This window comes from Oryctolagus cuniculus, chromosome 14, assembly GCF_964237555.1.
Source record: "Oryctolagus cuniculus chromosome 14, mOryCun1.1, whole genome shotgun sequence".
Classification (NCBI taxonomy): Eukaryota; Metazoa; Chordata; class Mammalia; order Lagomorpha; family Leporidae; genus Oryctolagus; species Oryctolagus cuniculus.
The window spans coordinates 86,309,119-86,335,452 of NC_091445.1; the positions used below are offsets into that span (position 1 = coordinate 86,309,119).

General features: G+C 34.4%; 1 protein-coding gene across 1 annotated transcript in view; it reads right to left on the bottom strand.

The window, feature by feature from the left end:
- The window catches only part of ADAMTS6 (ADAM metallopeptidase with thrombospondin type 1 motif 6), a 313,716-nt gene that overhangs the window by 182,618 nt on the left and 104,764 nt on the right, over window positions 1-26,334 (bottom strand). Inside the window, exons 7-8 of the mRNA XM_070056759.1 lie at window positions 5,783-5,826; window positions 801-906 (exon numbers count right to left, since the gene is read on the bottom strand). Coding sequence (XP_069912860.1) covers window positions 801-906; window positions 5,783-5,826 — 150 coding nt within the window. The remainder of the gene's footprint in view (window positions 1-800; window positions 907-5,782; window positions 5,827-26,334) is intronic.

Here is a 26,334-nt window from a genome sequence, read left to right on the forward strand (position 1 = left end):
GTAATGAATTAGAAGCTGTCTTGTTTGGTTTTACCATTATCATAGCATCAGAATCACATTAGAATTTGACTAATTAAGAATAAGTTATCTTTGAATCTTAGAAATACAAGTATTTGAAATAAGGGAAAATATTGTCAAACCTGTATCCCTTCATATGAATAGGCTTTTACATTTACTATTGCCTGTTGGAAATAAAGAAAGGAATTTATTGCCTCTGAGGGTAGGGAAAGCCAAAAGACAGTTTATCCATTGGCATAGATTTATCTAAAGAAAGTATTAAAAATTTAAGCCCTTCCTAAAAAGAAGTGAGGATATCTCACTACACTTTTTAAAAACAATTTTGTTTTTTCAATAACATATAAGTACACCTGAAAATGTAAGTTACATAGCAATGGTTGCACAAATATGCCTAGAAAGGTAAGTGAAAACTAAAAGTACATTTTGTGGCAGTGGCGTCAACAATTTTAAAGGATGTATATACTGTCACTTGAGGAAGAGCAAGATCATTTGTGAGGATGTTGGGAAGACAGCTAAAGCTGTTTGCATGTAACAAACTTTACTGGGTTGCATTCACCACTGAGGGTACCCAGTCACTGCATCACAAAGATTATTTCACAAGTCTCCAGTTCTTAAGATGACTTATCCTGTTGCAGAACAACCAAAAATGATAACATTCTCTTTTGAAAACAGACCAAAAGACAGTAAAATATGGTTGAGCCAGGGCTTTCCACACAGTAGTTAGGAGTTGCTCAAAAGAGTAGAGTTCTAAAATTTATTTTGATTTTCTTAAACTTACTCACTTGTGACCAATCTCATGTGCAATGGTAAAAGCTGAACCCAGGCCAATGTCTTCATTAATGCTGCAGCTCCTTTCAGGCTCACACATTCCAGCCACAGAGGCCAAGCCTGAATAAACAGAAAGAGACACAAAGGGTCAAGCCAAGGTGTTTCAGTCTTAAAAAGCCCATACTTATAAATGCCTGGATTCTTTTTAATAACCTCCATGCACAGAAGGAGCAGTTGGCAAAAGGTTAACTTTCTAGTCATTTGCAAAATCACTGGGGGGAATTTCACTTTGCCGGCTAGACATTAATATTTTTTGAACTGCAGTCAGTGCTGGAAAATGTCTAGACTAGGGGTTAGATTTATAAATTTTACTTCTGGTAACTTGGGACCACCTAGTAACTTGAGCCAGAAGAGGGAATTCAAGAAAGCATTTCTATTTTAACATTCTTCAGGCTGTAGAAAGCAAAATATATCCACATTATTTTTCTAAAGAGATCTGTTTAAATTTAGTGGGTTCATAAAAATACATGAGCAACTTTTTAGTTGCAAAACAGGGGGATCCCAAATCATTTTTAAAAATGACATTTTTATAAAAACAAAAAGGAGAACTGCTGAAGATGGGACATTTCATACTTTTTAAAAATCTTTTGAAATCAGTCCTGATAGTGATGCAACAATTTCTCTTCATATTTAAATGGAAGAAAAGTCATTCACACTTTGAGTGTAGTTTCCCTCTCCCTCCTTCCCCTAAAATGCATTGGAGTTTTGCTAAAAAGCAACAACTACATGTTAGTTCAACGACTCCAGTGAAATGCTATGTTACTCCAGGTATTCTCCCCTTGGGAATGTCAGCATGTAAAAACTCCAATATTTACTTCTAAATGAATGTTAGGCTCTGTGAAGTAGTAAAGAACTTTAAAAACAGTGCTTAAAAAAAGAATTTTTGTGCAAAAGGATTGTCATTTGTTACAAGGAAACAGATAACAAATCCTACTCCACACACATAGAGACAAGAAATTATTTAGAAGAAGTTAAAGAAAAAGTAGGAAAAATGTTTTATATATTAGTAGACTACTACTGTCACCCAAATATTAAGAATTACCTTCTACCAAAAGTGATTTCAATTCAATTCAATGAATATTTACTGCATGCAAGAAACAATGTTCTGTTGTAGGTACAATTTCTCCATGGCACTAGTTTGGAACAGTAAATGCTATTCAATTTGTGTTTTTACTGACGAGAAAGCTCTAGGCATTGTGTTTCTCTATGTTTCCTCACATAAAAATCAAAATAATTACAGGTATACTGGAACAGAGGCAAAATTAGTGCTGGTTTCCTAATAGATTTCTTTGCCTACTGTTTTATATGGGAGGAGACCTATGTTGGGGAGGGAGGTGAATTCTATCCTGCTGAGTTTTTAGAAATATTGATGATACTCTTGTGCTGCCCTTCCACTCATGTAGAGGTCTTGGGAACAGAAAAAGGAGAAGTGAAAATAGGAAATGATTAGGGAGAGATGATTTTTTATTAATAGAAAATAATGAATATCACTTCCAATCTCCACGAAAAGAAACACACACACATACAAAAGTCAGAATTAAAAATATTGTAGTTTATCTGACTTTAAGCTATTGGAATCCATATGGCTCATCACATGGGAAGAAGAAAGCTACACTGAACACTGTTTCTCTTTTGAGGTTCATGAAACGTGGTTTAAAAAAAAGTTACTAAGAATTATTTTTAAACTAATATTTCTCCTATTTCCCAAAACATATTATTCCATGAGTTAGCTGTTTTGGTTTTGCTGTTGCTGTTGTGCTGTTTTTGGTACGTGCCATGTGGCTGTATTTTCAAGTAAGATCTCAACAATTCTCTGAGATGTATATAGAGGCACATAGTTATTTCTGATATCTGATAAAATGGTTAACTCTACTAAAATATAAGACAGAATATATTTAGAAATAACTACTAATTATTGAAACGCAAGTGTAAATCTTAACTAGAATAAGGAAGTATTTTAAATGTTAATGTATTTTCACAACCCCCATCATTTTCTGTATCCCTATAAAATTAAAGCTGTCAAAGTTCTTATGTGTGATTGTGTTAATAGGGGTTTGATTACTATTTGGGTCATTTAGATTTCCTCAGTTTGATGGCCATAGTTTGCACCCTTAAGCTAACTTAATCAATTGATCATTGAGTTACTAAACAAAAAATATGCAAAAATCAGTATAAAAGTCAAAATGAAAGTTACTAGAATGACAACTCAAAAAGTAACAGCCTGATCAATTTTGTACTGATATATATTTTCCACACAGGAAATTAGCACATATATGAAATTTACTCAGCTTTCATTATAAGGGATACTATAAAATAATATATAATTGTTCATATTTTTAAAATAATTTATGTTGCACTTGAAAAATAAAGTATTGATTCCAGAAATTAATAAACTATCAAAGTTGGAACACACTATTTTGAAAAAAAAAAAGTAGCAAAGGAAAACTCCTCAATTTCTTGGTAACAATAACAAAAGCACTATATAGTAGTATTACTAATGCCACAATGAAAGATATATTCACTATTAATAATCTATCCTCAAAAAGCAGAATAGACTACACATGCACATTCATACATACTCACACACACACAGAGGTATATATGAGGACACTTCAAAAATGTTCATGGAAAGTTTAAGTAAAAGGTAAGTTTCTTTTGGCAAAAAATTTGGAAATTCATGCACATGAAAGGACTTCAAAAAGTTCATGGAAAATGTATGCCATGAAAAAATTCATGAATCTCAAAAATTTTTACAACTAAAATAAATGTATATGCTAATTATATTTTCTATGAACTTTTTGAAGTACCCTATTGTATACACACATATGCAGTCATATGTTACATAACATTTCAATTCACAATTGACTGCATATACCACAGTGATTCTATCCTGATTATACTGCCTAGTGACACAGCCATCTTAGTGTGCGTCAATACATTATATGATATTAGCACAACAATGAAATAGCCTAAGGACGCATCTTTAAGCAGCATGTGACTATATACATATTATTGAAAAATACAAGCTCTAATTCATATGTGTATTTTCTTTGAAGCTTAGTGTTTACTGTATCTAAACTAGATTAAGCACTTAGTAATACTGATGGATACATAGAAATTCAACATTTACAGAATTTGAATGGTAAATACAGGAGTTGAGGTAAATAGTATAGATAATTTCTACATTAAACACTACCAATCCCTCCTTACAGTACTTCTTTACTAAATATCTTAATATTTTCTTCTTTAAATGACTTTAACAATATCCCTGTAGCAAAAAGGCAGGCAATATTTGCACTTTGCAGGTAAGAAAATTGAGAAACAAAGAGCTTAAATAATCCGTAAAAGGCAATGCAGTGAAACTGTCAACAGCAGTTGTAGGCTCCCAGCTCAAGGTTCCCTCTGTTGGATTATGTTGGTCTTACTAACCTAAACACTATGAAGAAAAATCTTTTTGAGGTGCGCTGTCTCAGCAAAAAGAGCACTTGCTGTGTTACACATTTTAACTAATTTCTCCACCCATAATACTCAGAACTGGCTAATTGGAATTTCCTCTATAGCTATAATTCCTAAGAGCAATGGGATATGAGAACCTGAGAAGGCAGGTACAATCATCATGAGACGTTTTAATTATGGAAGAGAAGGAAATTGAATAACACTTTTTCTCCTGCATCTGGAGGCACATAGGAATTAACTTCATAATTGTATTTACAGGTAAGAAAATTGAAACTTGTCATACAGACTAGAAGAGTTACCTTCAGTTGCTTGACTTCTGAGTCTGTAAAAAGCCTCTATGAGACAAAAATAAAATCTATCATAGGAAAAAAGTTCCTGCTCCTTTAAAGAACTCTATATGTGTAATAATTTAGTCTGTTGGAAAGCTAGCATTTTCTCCCTTGTATTTGCAGTTGACTTCCAACCAATATGAAACTGTATTTCATAACAAAACATTATTTTTACAATCTAGAATACTACAGAAATGCATTTTAAGAAGCAAATGATACTGGGGTGGGCATTTGACATAGTGACTTAAGTTGCTGCTTGGGATGCCCATATCCCATATCAGAGTGCTGAGTATAGTCCTAGCTACTTTGCTTTCAATGCAGATTTCTGTTAATGCACAGATGATGGCTCAAGTACTTGGGTCCCCGCCATCCACATGGGAGACCCGGATGGAGTTCCAGGCTTTTGGCTTCAGCCAGGCCCAGCCCTGGCTATTACAGGCATTTGAAAAGTGAGCAAGCAGATGGAAGATCTCTCCCCTGCCTCTCCACCCCCTCTGCCTGTCAAATAAAGTGAAAATTAAACAAACAAATAAGAAAATAAATAAAGCAAGTGATTTATAGGGAGCATAAAGAGAAAATTCTGTCCTATCCCTCTCCTTCTGGTTATAATATTTTATAAAATTGCTTCCTTTTTTGGTTGGGATACTAAAAATTTACAATAATGTATTTATAAGGCTATATTCTTTCCATAAAATTGCACCAAAGGAAATATTGTACTTGAGAGGGCCCTTTTAAAAATCCCCAGATTTTTGTTTTCCTTTTCTTGTCTAGCCTTTGATTTGAAGATGCTGGTTGCTTCCAATTGCTCTCAAATTCCTTGATATTTTATGGGAAATATATGACAGAGATGCATTATATGAAAATGAGTAATAAGTTATAATTTTTATTTGATGATTTTAATCATTTTCTAAGTTGTTTTTAATCATTATTCCAGTTTTCAGGGGAATAAAGCCAGTAAAATTTAGATAGTATTTATTATAAGGATAAATATGTTTCCTAGTAAATGGCATACCCAAAAAGGTCAGATTTAACTATTTTAAGGGGTAATTTCAGGTGTGCAAGAGAGGATAATGACCAAATTAATAATAAAGAGTAAAGTCATTGATCCAAAAAGACAATCTGAACTATCCTTCCTTTATTAAAAAACTTACCCAGTGTTCCACAGGGCTTATTTTTATAAGTGCAGATATCATATCTATGGAGGAGAAAAAAAGAGAGATGAAATTTGTAATCTGATCAAATTTTGTAAAATAATTTTTGTATATTCATCACATTTCTTTCTTGGAGCTCTGGTTGTCAAACCACAATCAATGCAATTATGAGCAGCCAGCTGGAGTGTCAGCATTGTCAGCACTCTGGGGGACACCGCAGGCTACACTGCACTCACAGCCTCTGGCTGCAAGCCAATAGGACACCTGCCAGTAAGAAAGAAAGGTTAAAGTGGATTTTTGTAATCGTGAGTTCCATAAAACCATCTACCAGACTGTTTTGAAGCTAGAATAGCCTGTCTGCAGATCGCTACTGCTTCTACAAAAAGCAAATAAGTGGCGTTTATTTCCAATCTTTTCTGAATCTGCTGAGATGTTTTCTTGTTACAGCCACTGACGGTATTTTATATGTCTGAGTTATAAGCACTTCTTGGAGTTCCTTCAACCCCAGCACAGATCGTTGTTGTTGTTGTTTTAAACAGTAAAACACAGCACTGATAATAAAATTTCTATATTTTTTCCTAGTTGGATGCTAGCAATTTAATTTAGAATGTTTAAAATACAAATATTTTAAGTGACTTTTACAATCAGCCAAAGGCATGGCTCAATAGAAACCTTTTCTAATATTGGCCAGATACTCCAATGTTGTACAGCAGTATAAATCAGTAAAAATTGGGTCCATAAAGCATTGTTGCATTTTAAAAATATATGCTATTATATTTAGAATGCTGTCAATATTTATTTGAATGTTTAAATTCAGCATTTTAATGATATCATTATAAAATAATCTTTTTAAACCCAAAAGTATTTGTGTAAGTTAAGTGTTAGAAATAAAAAGATTTTTAGGTTAAAAAATAAAGTTTCATAAACTGCAGGGAAACCCAAGTTCTTTTTTGTTGCATGTAAATATTGGTTAGTCAGTACTACCAGGGTAGGATGTTAATAATTTATATCATTCTGATGCATCAGTCAACAGGCCAAAATGCATTTTCAAGAAACAAATAATGCAATCAATCATACCAGTAATATTTCTGAAACTCATTAATTTCCCTAGAGATTCCCTCTGCCTATTTTTAGATTTTGAAATTTTTCATCTTACTCATTTTATATTTGGGGACGGGAATTTTTTTTCTTTTTAAATAACATCTTCAGGCTATTCATGTATTCATCCCCTCTCTTTCCTTTCTCGTGATTGATAAGCGTGGGGCTGCAGTGTCCAGAACATTCTGGAATGTAAGATACAGAGAGTGTACTAGGGTGCCAGAAAGTATATTCTGAGGATCACAATCAATTATCTTGTGATCATGTTGTGTTATGCCTATTATGTTACGTAGTCACAAACCATTCCAGCAGTCTTCAAGAAAACATAAACAAAGGCTTTTCTTGGGTAATGTAGATATAAATGTTTAAATAGACTTTATTCCCAAATCCTCATGTGCCATATGTGCTTCTTCTAAAACTGATCTGCCTGAGAATGCACTTGCAATCCAGTAGTCTTCCTTCTGTTTTGCCATTCACTATACGCCCGTTTCTGTTGTACAAAAAAAAAAAAAAAAAAAAAAAAAAAAAAAAAAAAAAAAAACCATATCTTTCAGCCATCCTAAACCTTGTTATTTGCATTGTCCCATGTGTAAACATCTCTAGAACACAAAGGAACAGAATAATTGAACAAACGTTGATACTGATCCTGAGGAATAATATCTAAGTAGTAAAGCAAGAAAAATTTAAATAAATGATACTTATTTCATGCTGGAAAGGCTTTATACTTTTCTGCCAGTCTGTCTATTTACAAATCAATCTGTATATTTACCTCACAATTAGAAGGCAGAAATGGGATTGGAAGTCATGGAGAGCATTGCCAAGTTCATTTAATGTAAAAAAAATGAAGTCAGACTTGATATTGACAGACACGAAGTCTGACTTAGCTAAGAAATTGGCAATGAAAATTGATTTAAACTATTAGATTATATGGTGAACATTTTTGATAACTGAATGAGCTAAATATATTGCTCCAAAGTTTTGACAAAACTCATTTAAAGTACACACACATACACACCCACATACAGTTTTACTGTGGTCTCTGAAGCTACTTCAATTTGTGATTAAAATTGTTTTAGATATTAACTTCAAAATGTGCAAAGTGGTACATCATTTTCCAAAATGGATTTAGGAAGTGAATTAAACTAAAAGATTGAAGACCATGGACAATTATAACTTTTTCTTCAAGCTTATAGCAATCTTCTCATCTTACTTTACCTACATATATTATGTTACACTCAGGAAGTACATATTTCATTCTGTCACATTGCCCTAAATAACCCAGTAGATTATATTCATCAAGTAATAATCAAGCTAGAACATTTTAGACCAAGATGATGTCATTTGCATTTTCTTCACATTTCCCAATCTTCTAACACAGATACAGAATTCTATATAACATATTCTATAAAAGGAAAAGACAAGTCTCTTCCTCATGGTTTTTAGACTTCTATTCCCACTGAATACTTCAATATTCTCTATTCACAGAGAGTAATTATGACTGATCTGCTATCTTTAATATATCAATACTGAATAGCAACTTTTTTATTCATTCTTTCATACATGGATTTGCTGAGCACTTATTTGCCTAGCTACATTGTCATATACAAGGAATTGAAAGATGGTAAATTAGTTGGGATGCATTTCGAGAAAAAAACAGAAGCAGATAGGTTACAAAATAATGTGGAAATAAGATTAAATAACCTAAGTGTAAAAATTAGTTAAACATGGGGCCGGTGATGTGGCGTAGTGGGTAAAACCACCACCTGCAGTGCCCGCATCCCATATAGACACCACTGCCTATCCAGCTCTCTGCTGTGACCTGAGAAAGTAGTAGAAGATGACCCAAGTCCTTGGGCCCCTGCACTCACATGGGAGACCCAGAAGAAGCTCCTGGCTCCTGGCTTAGGATTGGCGCAGCTCAGGCTGGTTGCAGCCATCTGGAGAGGGAACAGGCGGATGGAGGACTTTCTCTCTCTGTCTTTCCCCCCTCCCTCTCTCTCTGCCTCTCCTTCTCTCTCTGTGTAACTCTGACTTTCAAATAAACAAATAAATCTTTTAAAAAAATTAAAGTTCAATGACTTGATTAGCCCTTGTCCTGACTGTCGAGGAACAATTTAATACTTTATCCCATTTAGTATTTTTTTTTTGTTCTACTTAATACTATTGGTTGAACTATTTAATTAACACACAATTATTCTTAGGTGTTTAGTTTTAACTGAAAATTGATCCCTGTTAAATATAAGAGTGGGAATAAGAGAGGAAAGAGATGTACAGTTTGGCACATGCTCAATCGGACTTGCCCCAAATGGTAGAGTTAGAAACCAGGGGATTCCAATTCAATCCCATCAAGGTGGCATGTACCAATGCCATCTCACTAGTCAAAGTGATCTGTTTCAGTTCATAATTGATCATAATGAAAGGATTAACAGTCAAAGGGATCACATAAGCAAGACTAGTGTCTGCTAATACTAACTGAAAGAATTAAAAAGGAGAAAACGATCCAACATGGGAAGCAGGATACACAGCAGACTCATAGAATGGCAGATGTCCTAAATAGCACTCTGGCCTCAGAATCAGCCCTTAAGGCATTTGGATCCGGCTAAAAAGCCCATGAGAGACCTAAATGAAAGATTTCTGTGAGCGAGATTCCAGCAGAAAGAAGGGGCCATCAAAGAAGGAGGTACCTTTCTCTGAAGGCAGGAGAGAACTTCCACTTTGACTATGGCCTTGTCTGAATAAGATTGGAGTTGGTGAACTCAAAAGGCTTTATAGCCTTGGCAACTCATGACAAGAGCCTCAGGTGATTACTGACGTCATAAAAAAGAGTGTCAATTGTTAAATCAACAACAGGAGTCACTGTGCACTTACTCCCCATGTAGGATCTCTGTCCTTAATGTGTTGTACTATGTGAATTAACGAAACAACTAGTACTCAAACAGTATTTTTCACTTTGTTTGTGTTTCTATGTGGGTGCAAACTGTTGAAATCTTTACTTAGTATATACTAAATTGATCTTCTATATATAAGATAATTGCAAATGAATCTTGAAGTGAATGGGATGGGAGAGGGAATGGGAGATGGGATGGTTGTGGGTGGGAGGGAGGTTATGGGGTGGAAAAGCCAGTGTAATCCAAAAGCCGTACTTTGGAAATTTATATTTATTAAATAAAAGTTAAAAAATAAAATAAAAAAATAAAAAATTTATATTTATTAAATAAAAGTTAAAAAATAAAATAAAAAATAATGTATTCATGGAAAGCAAAGTAAATAAATAAACCAAAGTATTACAAAGTCAAAAAATTAAACTTATTAAATGTAATCAATATTCTTTTAGTTTATTGTTAGTATGACTATTGTCATATTCAAGTTATATACAAAATGCCATAGATACTATAGGTGTGCAGAGGAAGGAGTGATTCCACACAGAAAAGTGGGAAACAAATTCATACAGAACATAACATTGAAACAGATCTTACAAAATTCAGCAGATAAAAAGGAAAAGTAATGGCATTCCAGGCAGAGAACAGAACATTCACTGGAATAGAGCCTAGAAAGAGCATAGCATACTGAGGGAACTACGAGAAATTCAGAGATTGAAACATTGAGTATATGGCATGAAATATCAGAAAATGAATTCAGAAAAGGTGAGGAAGATTATTAAGTATTTTGAATACCAAACCAGTTTGTTTTTTTGTTCTACAGGTAAAAATAACTTAGAAAAGCTTGCATAGTAGGAAAGCCCTTTTACATTTGTTTATGTGACTGTATATAGAGATTGACTATGTAGATATAAATCTGTGAGGACAATAGTGAGTAAGGGAAAAATGGGAGAGTAGGAAGAATATATTGATCCTGCTATATTCATTTCTAAATAACTACCATTGAATCAGAAAGTGTTTCATATATGCCTATCTCTGATGACTAATACAGGGGAAATTTGAGAATTGGCCTGAAGATTGGTTAATAAATGTTTGAAATGTGTTTCTCATTGAAGGAAAAATTAGCTATGTTTCAGACCTGTAGATTGGCCAAAATATTCCCAAGGCACTGCCCCACTTTGCATGTGCCATATAAGAATCCAGCAAGCTTCACAGGCTGTAAACTTAGGTAAAGTATCTGGGATACTGCCCTGTTTGTCAGCTCACTCGTTTGGAAGATTATGGAGTGGGTGATCAAGATGAGGGAAACAAAATTCTGTCCCTAAAATACTTTCATATACATATTGAGTACATGTTTCAGACAAAATGTTGTCAAAGTGTCTAAATAACATGGAGCTGAAATACCATCAAGTTTGTAAAATAAGAACTACAAACTACTTTGTGCTTTCTTAATAAATATTTATGTGTGTAATAGAAGTTTATTATAACTGATAACAACACTCACCCACCAAACAGTAAGAGTTGACCTGAACATATTAGTTTAAGTCAGTTTGCAACAATAAAAATTCCTGATTAATGGAGGCAAGAAATAATAGGGTAATAATAAAAACAATTTTATATGGCTTTATCAAGCATGATAGCTAGTTTTTTTTTTTTGTTTGTTTGTTTGTTTTGTTTTGTTTTGTTTTTTTGACAGGTGGAGTTAGAGAGAGAGACAGAGAGAAAGGTCTTCCTTTTTCCGTTGGTTCACCCTCCAATGGCCACTATGGCCAGCGCACTGCACCGATCCGAAGCCAGGAGCCATGTGTTTCCTCCTGGTCTCCCATGTGGGTGCAGGGCCCAAGCACTTGGGACATACTCCACTGCCTTCCCGGGCCACAGCAGAGAGCTGGACTGGAAGAGGAGCAATTGAGACAGAATCCGGTGCCCCAACTGGGACTAGAACCCAGGGTGCCGGCGCCGCAGGCGGAGGATTAGCCAAGTGAGCCACGGTGCCAGCCAATAGCTAGTTCTAATACAGTTATCTTCCTGAAGCTATTCTTATCATTGCCTTCCCTGAATATGTATAACAGAATGGTAGAAACAGACTGAGTAGAAGGACAATTTCAGTCATGGGTCATGGCTAAAAGACTATCTTTTATATGAATCATATAATATAGAGTCAAGCTGTCTTGGCATTATAATTTGAAAGTAACAAACCTGAAAAACCAAAGTTTCTAATCAAAGTAAATTTTCTCAACTACATTGAATGCAATTATTCAATGTAGTTGAATTATTCAACTACACTGAATTATTTTCATGTCAATATACAATTGAGGAATACAAACAATTTTTCCAGTTTCATTGTGCATTTTGCTCAATATTATATTGCTTGCACATAAAAAAATAATTAGCACAAGTGCAAAGTATTTATTGGAGATAGTTATTAAAATTTTTAACTACTTTAATTCTATTACCTTCATATTTTATAAATTTATAATTCTTTTGTATTTTATATTTTTAATTTCTTTTTGTGGGTTATTTTCTAGTCTATCCATTCTCTTATTCTGATTTTGTTTCTTCTTCATGTATAATATCCTGATTTTTTCCTTTCCTGCAAACCACTCTCATTGTTATCAACCCCATACTTCTACCAATATGAATAATCTTGAGAAGTCATCTAATTCAAGCTGTACTACATTTAAAATACTGTTTCTCAAATTACGCCAAGTATGAACCAGTTTGTTTCAGTTCCTTGAAGCATCACTCAGTCTTCTCCCATCTTACCTTTTTTTTTTAACTTTTATGTAATGAATATGAATTTCCAAAGTACGGCTTATGGATTACAATGGCTTCCCCCCCATACCGTCCCTCCCACCCACAACCCTCCCCTTTCCCACTCCCTCTCCCCTTCCATTCACATCAAGATTCATTTTCAATTATCTTAATATACAGAAGATCAGCTTAGCATACATTAAGAAAGGATTTCAACAGTTTGCTACCACACAGAAACATAAAGTGAAAAATAATAGATGATTTTTTTAAATGATGATGTAATCAGATCAGACCTATTGTCATGTTTAATCCCAGTGAGAGTCAAGTCGGGAATTGATAATTTCTTTTTTTTCTTTTTTTTTTTTTTTACAGAAGATCAGTTTAGTATGCATTAAGTAAAGATTTCAACAGTTTGCACCCCCATAGAAACACAAAGTGAAATATATTGTTTGAGTACTCGTTATAGCATTAAATCTCAATGTACAGCACATTAAGGACAGAGATCCTACAAGAGGAGTAAGTGCACAGTGACTCCTGTTGTTGACTTTACCAATTGACACTCCTGTCTATGGCATCAGTAATCTCCCTATGCACCAGTCATGAGTTTCCAAGGCTATGGAAGCCCTCTGAGTTCTCCGACTCTTATCTTGTTTAGACAATCCCATCTTACCTTTAAATATCATCTTCAACGTCATGCCACGATGATGATTCTCGGAAACGTCACATTGCTCCCCTTCTTTCTTTCTCCTGACTTTCTCATTTTTACCTTGTATCACATTTCATTCTATATCTCATCAACTCTTCTCTATCATAGTTTGGGCTTGTCTTATTTTTCTCCAGATCTAAACTTCTTTGAGATAATTTGCAAGGAAAAATAGCACAAGAAATCTTGCTTTACCTCAAAGAAGTAATTGCATGCTTTGAGGACTTATCTTCTTCAGTATGAATTTTAGCAAGGAAAGACAGAGGAAAAGTAGTTCCCATTGCCTATCAGCACCCTTTATACAAGTCAGTCATAGTGAATCTTGATTAGCCAAATATGGCAGGAACCCTAAACTGAGAGCTGTGACCTAAATTTCAGGCTATTCTAAAAAGTCCAGTAGAAGTCTAAAAAGTAAGAGATAACCTGAAGTACAATTAGAAATGGTTTTCTGAATTCTGAACTTGGATAGAAAAATAATACCTTATCACTGTAGTATTTTTGTTTTGTTTTGTTTTCTATTCTTTCCTGAAAGAATGATAAACGTTTAAAAGCAGATGAATAAGATTCAAGAAACATGGTCTTAGGGAATCTGCATAAAGCCCTGTACTTAAAAGAAATCAGGGTTCTATTTTTGGATTAGTAGATGAATGCATATGTTGTCATCTCCTCACCCTAAATTCATGAGGAGGTTGGACTGATTAAGCTCAAAATCAGAGAATTCGGTAATATCTGTGACTATCTCATTGGCACACTTTTCTGTTGTGGATACTTTGAATTCTTTAATCTCCTAATCTGTTTGGGCTAGGCATGGCTATCAAAAGAAACTGACCAAAATATAATTAAGTTCTATAATATATACTGCACTATCTTATAATAAAGAAATACCTTGATGGGTTCTTAAAACTTTTCCCCAAAACTACATCCTATTTTTTATGTAAGGAAAATACATATATAGAAGAGTTCTTTTTAGTTACTTAGTTTTGAAAACGGAGTGCCTCAAAATCTAGACTGTAATAAACCTCTTCTGTAAAGTACTGAGTCATGGACTCACTCCCAGTCAGTATGTCCTATCTAATGTGTTGTCTCATTTAGTTCTCTTAAATGAGGTGGTGATGAGGGTTCAGAACATGCTACTCTAAAATACGGCACTTTGGCATATTGAGTATTTTAAGCTGAAGGAATCTGAGAAGACAGCAGAACAAGGCTGGTGTGCCCTTTTTCTCACTCTATTCTCCTGAAGCAGGTCATAAAACCTAGCAAGGATATTCGAACCTGCCCCAGAAGCAGGTAATGAGCCCCTCATGTGAGCAGTGCACCACTATATTGGGAGTGAGAAACACCTTATCTTTGAACATAAAAGGATATGGAGATAATGAACCAAATGGCCTTTTTAAGTTTTCCCCAGTTTAAATCATTAGGGTACACACTCTTTTCCATATTGTATTTCTCCACAACTATTCATTCTTCATCAAACCTACTGTTGAAAACATTCAGATTTAATAATTGCTGCTTCAAGTCTTCAATTCATTATGAAGGCTCCCATGTCACATAAAACACATTAAATATATTTGCACAATTTTCTCTTGGTGGCTTATATTTATTATAAGGGCCTTAGCCATAAACCTAGGATGTAGAAGAAAAGACAATTTTTCTTTTCTACAGTATTGAACATTAAGTGATAGTGACACAGCTTTTTTTTTCTGCTTTCTTTACATAAAACAAGAGGGTAGCATTACACAATTGACATCAGTTGCAAAGAAAATTACAATAAAACAATGAAGAGAAAAAATTATTTTAACCCAATATAGGCAAGAATACATACCACTAACTACAACAACAAAAAAAAAGATTATAGTGATTTTAAATAACCTACAGATTGGGAGAAAATATGTGGGAACCAGATGTCTGGTAAGAAGTTGATACCCCCCCAAAAAAATGTAACACATACAACTCATTAGCAAGAAAATAAATCACCCAATTTTAAAACTGGGCCAAGGATCTTTGTAGATATTTCTCAAAAAAAAAAAAAAAAAAAAAAAAGGAAAGAAAAGACATACAAATGACCCACAAGTATATGTAAAAAAAAATCTTTAACATTACTAACCACCAGGGAAATGCAAATTAAAAACAATGAGAAATCACCTCACACAAGTTATGACAGCTATTATAAAAAAGATGAAGGATAACAAATGTTGGTGAGGATGTGAAGAAAGAGAACCGTACAAGTTAGTACAACCATAATGAATAACTGTGGAGGTCCTTCAAAAAATTAAAAAGAGTCACTATAGGATCAGTAATTCCACTTCTGGAACTAAAATCTGTATGTTGAATAAATATCTGCATTTCTATGTCCATTGCAGCATTATTCACAATAGCCAAAATATGGAACCAATCTAAGCATCCATTAATAAACAATGAATAGACAATGAAATACAACCCTATGAAAAAGAAGGAAATCTTGTCATTTAAAACAACACACATTGAATCTGGAAGTCATAGAGCTCAGTGAAATAAGCAAGGTAAAGAAAGACAAATATTGTATGATCCCAATTATAAGTGGAATCTAAAAAAGTCAAACTAATTTAAGTTGAGAGATGAATGATTATCAGAGAGTAGGAAGGAAGAGAGAGGAAAATAGGGAGATACTGCCCAGAAGATACAATGTTTGGGGCCAGCATTGTGGTATAGTGGGCTAAGTTGCCAACTGCAAAATGAGCATCCACTAGAGTAGCACCAGTTCAAGTCTGGGTTGCTCCACTTCCTATCTAGCTCTTTGCTAACATGCCTGGAAAAGCAGAGGAAGATGGTCCAAGTACTTGCTTGGGCCTCTGCCACCCATTTGGGAGACTTGGAAGAAGCTCCTGGCTTCTGGGTTCAGCTTGGCCCAGCCCTGGCTGTTGTGGCCATCTGGGGAGTGAACCAGCAGATGGAAGATCTCTCTCTCTCTGTAACTCTGCCTTTCAGATGAATACATAGATCAAGGTTTGACAAGAGGAATAAGTTTTTGATATCTATAGCCACACCAAGAGCATAGATCTTAAATTTTCATACGACAAAAAGAAAAGTAGCGAGGTGCTGGTTATTCTAGTTAGATTGATTCAACCATTCATATTCTATCCGTATCAAAGGATCATATCTTATCCCATAAATATACATAATTATTTTCAATTAAAATTAAATTATTAGGAGGGAATGAGATATTTGTTCACATTAACATATAATGGAAGTGGTTTATAAACTGATATGCCCACTTTTATATATAACACAAAGACAGTTTATACAAATAACTTTACACACTTTACTATAACATTTTTTCTTTCTAAATTTTTTACTACAGCATCTTTTTGGTTCTCAGAACATGGTAGACCACAATAGTTCTTTGCCTTAAAATAAAGTACACAACCTATTTTTTCTTCTTCCTCAAAAACCTCAAAACCAAAGAAGCTATTTAAATCAAGAAAGGAAAAGCATAATATACATGTTAACATTGCTCAATAAGGAAAAGAATTTTTCTATTGTTAGTATATGAGTCTTTTAAATCTAGCCACAAGCAAACAATAGTCTAATTCTGCTAGGTACTACTTTGTTGGTTTGCAAATGTACATAATTTTTATGCACAGTCAGGCAAACCATTCAACAACATTGATTTTGAAAGCCCAACTTCATTTTTAAAATGCATATGAAAGAACTATGCTTAGAAAAAAACTACTACCACAGGCTTTAAAACTTGTAAGTATACAACTGTATCTTAAAGTCTAGAAAATAACTATATTAAAACTTCAATCATTTATCTTTTTTATTGATATTTACTATCAAACCAATTAATAAGCAATAGCTATCATGTGTGTTCTAAAGTGTGGTCAAGTTAAAATCAGGTGGGTTTAAAAATGACTTTGAGGTCAGACTGACTACTCTTCTGATTTAATGGAGCGTGGTACTACATTATCTTGCACACGGAATTGACTTATAATTTTCATTAACAGAATATCTATCAAGTCTGACATATTTTCCATACGGACTAATTTTTAAGTCAGAATTCTCATATCAACTACTAATTTTCCTCACTCAGAAATAAAGAATGCTAAAAACATAAGCTTATCTAAAGAGCTACTGGAATAATAAATACTTCAAGTGTCCTTTTAGCTGTTTGATGTTATCAATAATCATATACACTTTTATATAAGATTTCACATGTCCCATAGTTAACTAGTCTAATATACTAAATGTAAAATTTGCCTCATATTTAACTTAAATTTATGCTTCAGGTTGATTTTTTTTTTTTTGACCTTCAGAGAAATTGAAAACATCTGGTCTCCATCCTTTATGCATAAGTTAAATACCTCTAAGTATTCTCTGAAATAATAATCCCTGTAACTTTAAAATTTTTCTTTTGAATTTCTTTTTCAACCCTTTAATCATCTTTGTGGTCCTCCTCTGAACTTTCTCCAAGTTCTCCATGTCCTTCTTTAGTGGTAGAACTGAGAATTAGAAACAATGCTCTCATAAGGTTCTGACCAGTGGAAGTACAAGGGCAAAATAGTCTCAAGTTTCCTTTATTCTGGATTCCTTTTTGTTACCAAGTATTGTGTTGGCCTTCATCAGAACACTATATTGTTACTTCATGTTTATCTTATAATTGCTTTACTACTAAGGGGGTTTCCAACTTTATTTAAATACAATAGTTATTCATCCTCTGGAAATCAAGCCCTTATCATTAATGCCTTTGATGTATACTTTATCAGGCCCCTAATTTCTCTCCTTGAGCATGAAGTTCCTTTGCAAAGCTTTGATGACTGTACGTCAACTTCTTACTAATGTTTAACTCAATGAATTAAGGGAGTGACATATCGGTTCCAGCTAGCCCTACAGTGTTCTGTATCACAAAAATCCATTATTTTGCTTATTTCCTATATGGAAAACATCTAGGTATTACAGGAACTTCAGGTTCTAAACAAACAGAATAGCAGCCAATTACAAATGGCCCCCAGACCAGCCAAAGCCTACTTGGGCAGCACCAAAATTCCTAAAAGAACATGATGGCTGTACTATCTCTGACCTGTCAAAGGAGGACCAGGAGCATGACAAAACAAGAGACCTGCACCCCAAACTTCAATCTATAAAATTCCTTATTTGAAACCCTTTGAGGGAATTCAGCACTAGCTGCTATTATCCATGCACTGGGATTTGTAAAATAAATACTTCTTTCCATCACCGCCAAGTCAATAAGTGACTTGTTACATGTTGGGAGAAAACTAAGAGTTTTGAGAGGGTTCTGACACTGCGGATTTTATGTTATTTTTCCTCTATAACCATCCTGCTTTATGTTTTTCCACTTCTATATTTCATTTTTCTCAATATTCATATTGGCAAGTTATTTTAGTGTAATTCTTTCTCTATCACGACTGAGGTATTGATGCCATTTACTATATTTCTCTCCAACTGCAACTGCTGTAGTAGGCATTGGCCAAGTGATTAAGATACCATGTGGGATGCCCACATTCCACATTAGGGTTCCTGGAGTTAGATTCCTGGCTCCAGCTCCTGACTCAAGTTATCTGATGATGCAGACCTTGAGAAGAAAAGCTGACAACTCAAGTAATTAGGATCTTGCTACCTATATTAAAACTTTCTCTTTTCCAGGTTTATTTATTTATTTACAGGCAGAGCTAGCCAGTGAGAAAGAGAGACAGAGAGAAAGGTTTTTCTTCTGTTGGTTCACCCCCCAAGTGGCTGTTACAGCCGGCGCGCTGCGCCTATCGGAAGCCAGGAGCCAGGTGCTTCCTCCTGGTCTCCCATGCAGATGCAGGGCCCAAGCACCTGGCAGAGGATTAGCCAAGTGAGCTGCGGCGCCGGCCATTTTTCCAGTTTTAGACTGCCCTACCCACAGTTATTCAAGGCTTTGAAGAGTGAACCAGCATACAGAGGTCTGTCTCTGTCTCTCTACTTCTCAAATTAAAACATATACATATACATATATATGAAATTGAATCACCACTTGTCCACAAGAGGTGTTTGTTTAAGTGTACTAAAAGACTCAATGAAAAAATTCATAGTTCTGGCCGGCGCCACGGCTCACTAGGCTAATCCTCCGCCTGTGGCACCAGCACCCTGGGTTCTAGTCCTGGTTGGGGCGCCAGATTCTGACCCAGTTGCCTCTCTTCCAGTCCAGCTCTCTGCTGTGGCCCGGGAAGGCAGTGGAGGATGGCCCAAGTGCTTGGGCCCTGCACCTGCATGGGAGACCAAGCGGAAGCACCTGGCTCCTGGCTTCGGATCGGCGCAGTGCGCCAGCCATAGCAGCCGTAGTTGGGGGGTGAACCCATGGAAGGAAGACCTTTCTCTCTTTCTCTCTCACTGTCTAACTCTGCCTGTAAAAAAAAAAAAAAAAAGAATTAATAATTCTCTGAAAAAAGTGTGATTATGGAGGCCTTGTTGAAGTTCCAACTCAACACTGTTTCAGGAGATACACAAAGTATAAAGTCTAAAAAATGAACACGTTACTAAAACTTTATAAAGTCTCAAGAGCTAGACTAGAAATTTCCCAATATAATAATTAATTTCTCTTGCAGAAAACAGTGAAAGGCTTGGAGGAACACATTATGTTATAACTACTTGGGTTACCTTACTGAACTAGGCATTCTATTCTGTCATTAACTGAATTTGATCTGTCTGAATAAATTAGTTTACTGCTAAATAATCTGAAAAAGAATTTCTATAATGACCTTAATAAATGTGAGGCTATTCCAGAAAAAATATTTTAAAAATTTAAATTGTCCCCACTTGTCCCCACTGAGTTTCAAGAAACCTAGATATTTAAATAACAGTAAGATGGAAGTAAAATACATAGCCAGATAAAATACTTCAATTCATTTACTGATATCATATATAAACCATAAAATCCAAAACAAGATAAATTATATATTATACACAGTTCGGAAGTTAATATACTTAAGATATGGGATACCTAATCAGTACTTAATTGCCATGGAGAAGGAAAAGTAATCATGGTGCTCTATGGTCTATCTGAACAAAGATGTTCTAGACAACTTTTTTTTTTTAATGCAGTTTTCTAGATAAGCATTTCTCAGGGTTTTTTTAGATTTATTTTATTTATTATTATTTATATTTAATTTATTATTTGAAAGCCAGAGTTACAAGGAAAGAGATAGGGAGAGAGGGAGGGGGGAAGTGGGAGGGAGAACAGGGAGAGGGAGGGAGAGAGAATCTTCCATCTGCTGGTTCACTCCTCAAATGTCTACAACATTCCAGGCTGGACCAGGCCAAGCCAGGAGCCTGGAACTCCATCCAGGTCTCCTACATGGGTGCAGGGACTTAAGGACTTCAGCCATCTTCTGCTGCTTTCCCAGACATATTATCAGAGAAACAGATCAGAAGAGGAGCAGCCAGGACTCTAACCTGTACCCATATGGGATGCTGGCACTGCAGGAAGTGGTTTAACCTACTTGTGCTACAGCCTTGGACCCTCTAGTCAACTTTTTTAGTGGGAAGTATGGTTACCTTCTTAGAATTATATCTATAAAATCTGTTCTCTTTATATAAATAAAACATTTTTAAAGTCTAGTAGGCACTAATATCATTCCCTTCAAAGTGTAGATATAAACTATGTTTATAAGTAATAAAACGAGAAAGAAAATGAATTTATATCTTAAATTTCATTGGTAGCCAAAAAAGGCATTTATTAAGTATATTAGGAAGATGGGCATATAGTCAGTTGTAGTTTTCATTTGAAGAGTATTGTATTTAAAATAAGCATAATGACATATTACACTTATGAAAAAATCAAACTACCTATCATGGCTGATGAAGCCCTAATGATCTGACTCTGCCTTGCTCTGCAGTACTAAGTTCCTTCTCACCCTCTATGAACTGACCACATTCTTCCCCAAACATAAATAAACAGGTTGCTTCTCCTTTAAAATTCTTCCTTAGATTGTCATATGATTGAATCTTACCCTCTTGGTATATACTTGCATTCTGAAATTGATACCATAGTAATACTTCCCACCCTATCCTCCCTCCTGCCCACATTCCAACCCTTCTTCTCCCCATCTTTCCCATTCCACTCTTAATTTTTACAAAGATCTACTTTCAGTTTACTTAAGGATTGTAAAGTTAGTCCTACACTAAGTAAAAGAGTTCAATAAACAGTATGAAGGGGAGAAAAATAAAACCACTGGGAAGTATCACTATGTTTCTAAATCTGTATATATGAAATACATGAAACTTTTACAACTTAAATAAAATTTTTAAAAATACCATAGTAATAAAGGCTTAACATTGTTTATTGTAAGTATGTGTTGGTCAGAAACATTATTAATAATAATAATCAAAACTACTTGAAACAGATGAAATGCACAATATGTTAATAGTTTCCACCTATTAATTTTCTCAATTGGACCCTGCAAAAACTTTCACAGTGTAGGAAGTGAGAGGTATTACTTTCAATATGTTATTAAGCAAACTGAGATTTATAGGAGTTGAGTAACTCACCCAAGAGCAAAAGGCTAGTAAATGGTAAAATATGGTGAAATTCTAACTCAGTAATTTTGAAAACAGTCTAGTGTTCTTAGCATTTGTTGAAGGCAAATCAATGAAAACTTTTACTTCTGTAGGGAGGAAAGATAAGATTCTTGTCCCCAGTATTGAACCGCTATGGAACACTGGATAAACATTAACTCTCACTATTCTTTAGTTTTTTATTAAATAAGATGACGGTGACCAGAGGCAGGGAGGGGTAAGAAGTGTATAAAAACTAGGGTAAGTTGGGTGTGGTTCATTAATTGTAACAAATATATTATAGTAACAAGAGATGGTAATAGGGGAAAATAAATAAGTAAAATTCAATATAAAAAAATGAGTGTGATATTTGCCAGTGGTTAATGTTTGGAAAATACCTAAATCTTCTCAGATTAAAATCTTTGATGTTATTCGCAAATTCTGTATGCTTAAATATGCATTCACTTATTCAATGATAATTAATGAGAACTTAATCATGTACAGGCTCTGTTAGAGATTCTTTGAATATAGCAGTGTACAAGTTATACAAAATTTCTGTTTCTTTTTTTCTTCTAAAGAGAATTAGACCCCTCTAACAGGTTTGGATAATGTGAATTTTAGTGAATATGGACATTACTGCAAAAAATATGCACAAAAGAACTTCTTTCTAGAAGAATATTTAAAATTTTCATTCCACTAGATTATTAAGTTGGTATAGAACTAATGACTAACGTATATATGCTCTGTGTATTGTTCCTTATGGATTGGTCTCAAATGCAATACTCAAAACATTTTCTATGTATGTTCTTACTTTGTTTCCTTAATCTCTTCTACCATCTTTCTATATAAATCATGTGTCACTTGACCACAGGGATGCATTCTGAGAAATGTGTTCTTAGAGAATTTTGCCACTGTGAAAACATCATAGAATATACTTATACAAACCTAGATCACATAGCCCAGTACAGACCTAGGCTGTATGGTATAGCCACCATCTTAAAGCACAGTCTATTATTGACTGAAACATCATTAGGCAGTTCATAACTATATAATATATTCAAAATTCATCTCGTCCATTAATCATTTTCTGCTTACTCTTCTGTTGATTTCTTCTTTGAGCTCCTGCTGCACTTAAATTATGCATTATCATACTTTAATAATTATATACTATTCCATATTCTTTCATTATTCTTTTTTCTATTTAATTTCATCTCTCCTACTAGTTTACATGCTTACTGATTACAAGGGCAAAGATTCATAGTATTCCTCTATCCTCCATAGCTAAGTTCCATCATATGTTCTACTCCCAGAACCGCCATGTCCCTTACTATATAACATCAATTTTCTCACCTATAAAATGGGAAAATAATAAGAACTACAGATGCTGATTGCTTTGTGGATCCATTCAGATAATGTATATATGTATATAATATATATAATATTCATATTAGCCTAATACATGTTACCAATGTTTTAATTATTATTGCTTTTATTTTATGAATAAATATTTGTGAACTGATTAAGTAGTATAATATAGTAGTTAATAGGAATTGGCCTTTTGAAATTATGGTTGATAATATATTAGCAATTTTTTGTGTCTTTCACTTCTTTACTAAAACTTTGGGGCAGGTGCTGTAGTGCAATGGATTAAGCCACTGCTTGGAACTTCCACATTCCATATCAGACTGCCAGTTTGAATCTTGGCTCCTTCACTTCCAGTTCAATTTCCTGCTAATGTGCCTGAGAAGGATTAGTTGGATCAGTTGATGATCCAAGTACTTAAATCCCTGTCACCCATGTGGGATACAAAGAGTTCTGGGCTCCTGTTTTCAGTCTGGCCCAGCCCTGGCTATTTCAGGCATTTGCGGAGTGGACTTATGGATGAAAGATCTCTGTCTCCTTCTCCTTCTCCCTCCTTCATTCTCTCTCTACCCCCTCTCTCTTTCCCTTTCTGCCACTCTGCCTTACAAATAAATATATTTTTAAAAATAAAACCCTATGGTAGACTATAAATTTCACATCCATATACTGCTAAAATTAGGAATAATAACCACCTTACTAAATATTATAAAGATATTTACAATATCCTAATGTCTGCAGATTCTCATTTAATTAAAATCACAGTACAGACACCACAAGATGGTATTTGAGGTATTATAAGGTAACCAGTTATGAGGTTTGGAACTACCTTCTTATTGTCCAACAAGGTTTTCCTTCAAATTGCCAACTGAAAGTCTTATTAGCCCTAATATTGTTAAGTTAAATGAAGTGTCAGGAAAGGTACTGTAGCAACTATGAAGGAATATTTGGCTTGTAAATTTTTTCCACCTGCCAACTTAAATAATCTTCATCCTTTCTTCCAAAAAGACTATTCTTTCAGTCCCGTGAGCACTGTAAAAGTAGTCAACTTTTTTTTGAACAGTTATAAATTACACTTGAAATTCCCAAAGTGCTCACTGCTATTTGTTGGCGAAAACTACTATATCTCCTAACTTTTTCCTCTAGATCCTTGACACTCACATTGCTTCCAACACTAAAAGTTTTTCTGAGTAAAAGTGTGCGTGGCCACTTTTGTGGATTCATCATAATCTAAAGGTACGCAGCAATATAATGCAGTGATGATCTATCACAAAATCATCTTAGTGTGAACATCGACATGAACATCAAGTGAAAATGAGCCACTGTGTGAACAGTTAAAAGTAGTCATGATAATAACATGTTGGAACTCTACAAAAACAAAGCAATACCACGATTCTCTCACCAAGGAATCACGGCAAAAGGGAAATTTAACTCTGACACTGATAGGCAAAGAAAAAAAATTTGATCATAACAAAGATAGCCTTTTTTCACGCAAATCAAATTCCTTCTCTAACTCCATATTTAGCCTCTCACGGCACTAAATCTTCTAGGTTTCAAACTCAAGAGATAAAACATAAAGCCAACTTGGATAAAGAAAAGTAATTAACAAAGGAAATCAACACCCCATCTAAGGTTTAACCAAGAAATATAATACAGAACCAAATTTTTAATTCTAGTACTATTATCATTCTCACTTAAATTAATTTATTAGGGTTTGTACTGGTATTACAGCAGGATTATGAATATGTTTTATAAAACTTTAGGCATGAAATTATTTCAGATTAAAAATTATTATTATAACATTGACTTGTATATTCTAATTCTGGTTTTTCAATTTTTTAAACTGTATTCTGCCAACCTTTAATTTCAATAATCGTTCCTGTGCTCCTATTTCAAGCACAAACACACACATTTACATAATAAAGTGATATCAAGAAATCATTCACACTCAAAGAATATTCACTTATACTATCAGGTTCCAATGTTTGATAGGCATATTCTAGGCTTATAATTGGGTGATTTAAATTTGCATTTTAATTTTTAAAAATGTATTTCATATATCCAATTTATCAGTATGATGATTATTTTGCAAGCTTAATACCACAAAAAATCATAAAGATATCAAATCAAGACAACATTTCTAATAATAAAAATCCACTGAAATGTTTTCAGTTGTAAACATTTTATCTTGAAAATAAAATATTTTTATGAGTCTCTTGAGAACTAGTTGTCCTCAGCAGAAAGGGCCTAGTCCTGGTTGTGGTGTGTTACTGAAACTCTCCACAATTATGTCAAGTGAGGACTGAAATTCTTTCTCTCTGTTTATCTCAAAAACATATCTCATAAGAATGGAAGGCATGCAATATAAAAGGAAGAACCAAACAACAGACCCAGAAAGCAGCTGGCCAGCCCACAAAGAGAAACATTTTTCTTCTAGTCTTTTCTTAAGGAAAATATTCTGTGCCTTTTCTTGTTTAGTATTTAATATCTCTTGTTTATATGTATTATCATCACTGCCAAGGATCTCCTGTAATATGTCTCTTCAAATTAAACCAATAGCAACATGCAAACATTTATAACTTTGCTTGAACTATCTTGCTAAGAAGTTGGATTCTATTGTAGATTTTAAATTCCAACCAAATACTGATGCAGCTGATGTGTGAAGTATTAGAGTATGTTAACATTGTGGTTTGGGGCCAGCGCCGCGGCTCAATAGGTTAATCCTCCACCTAGCGGCGCCAGCACACCGGGTTCTAGTCCCAGTCGGGGTGCTGGCAGAGTCCCTAAGCAGCAGAGAACATCAACTGCTAAGATGTGGTTCCTTACAAAGCCACAAGGATTTAATCATGGTGGCTCTACCTAAGGGGCTCAATCTAATCCAAACATCGCTCAGAGGTCCCACCTTCAAACAACATAATTAAGATATGTTTCCATCATCTTAGTACCATTAACACAAGGCTTTTAGGACCCATCTTTAACACATAGGTCTTTGGAAAACATTTAACAACCAAATTAACATCCAAACCATACTACTAAAAATCCCAGTCAGAGCAACTTGTCCGAAAAAAAAAATAAATAAATGGCATCAAAAGTGGAAGAAAGTTAAATAGTCTCTTACAGCATGTTACATTTAGAAAATCCTGGAGTCTACTAAAAATCTGTTAAAACTAAGAAACAAATTCAGTAAATAAAGAATACAAAATCAACATACAAAAAATCAATAACATTTCTATAGACTAATAATA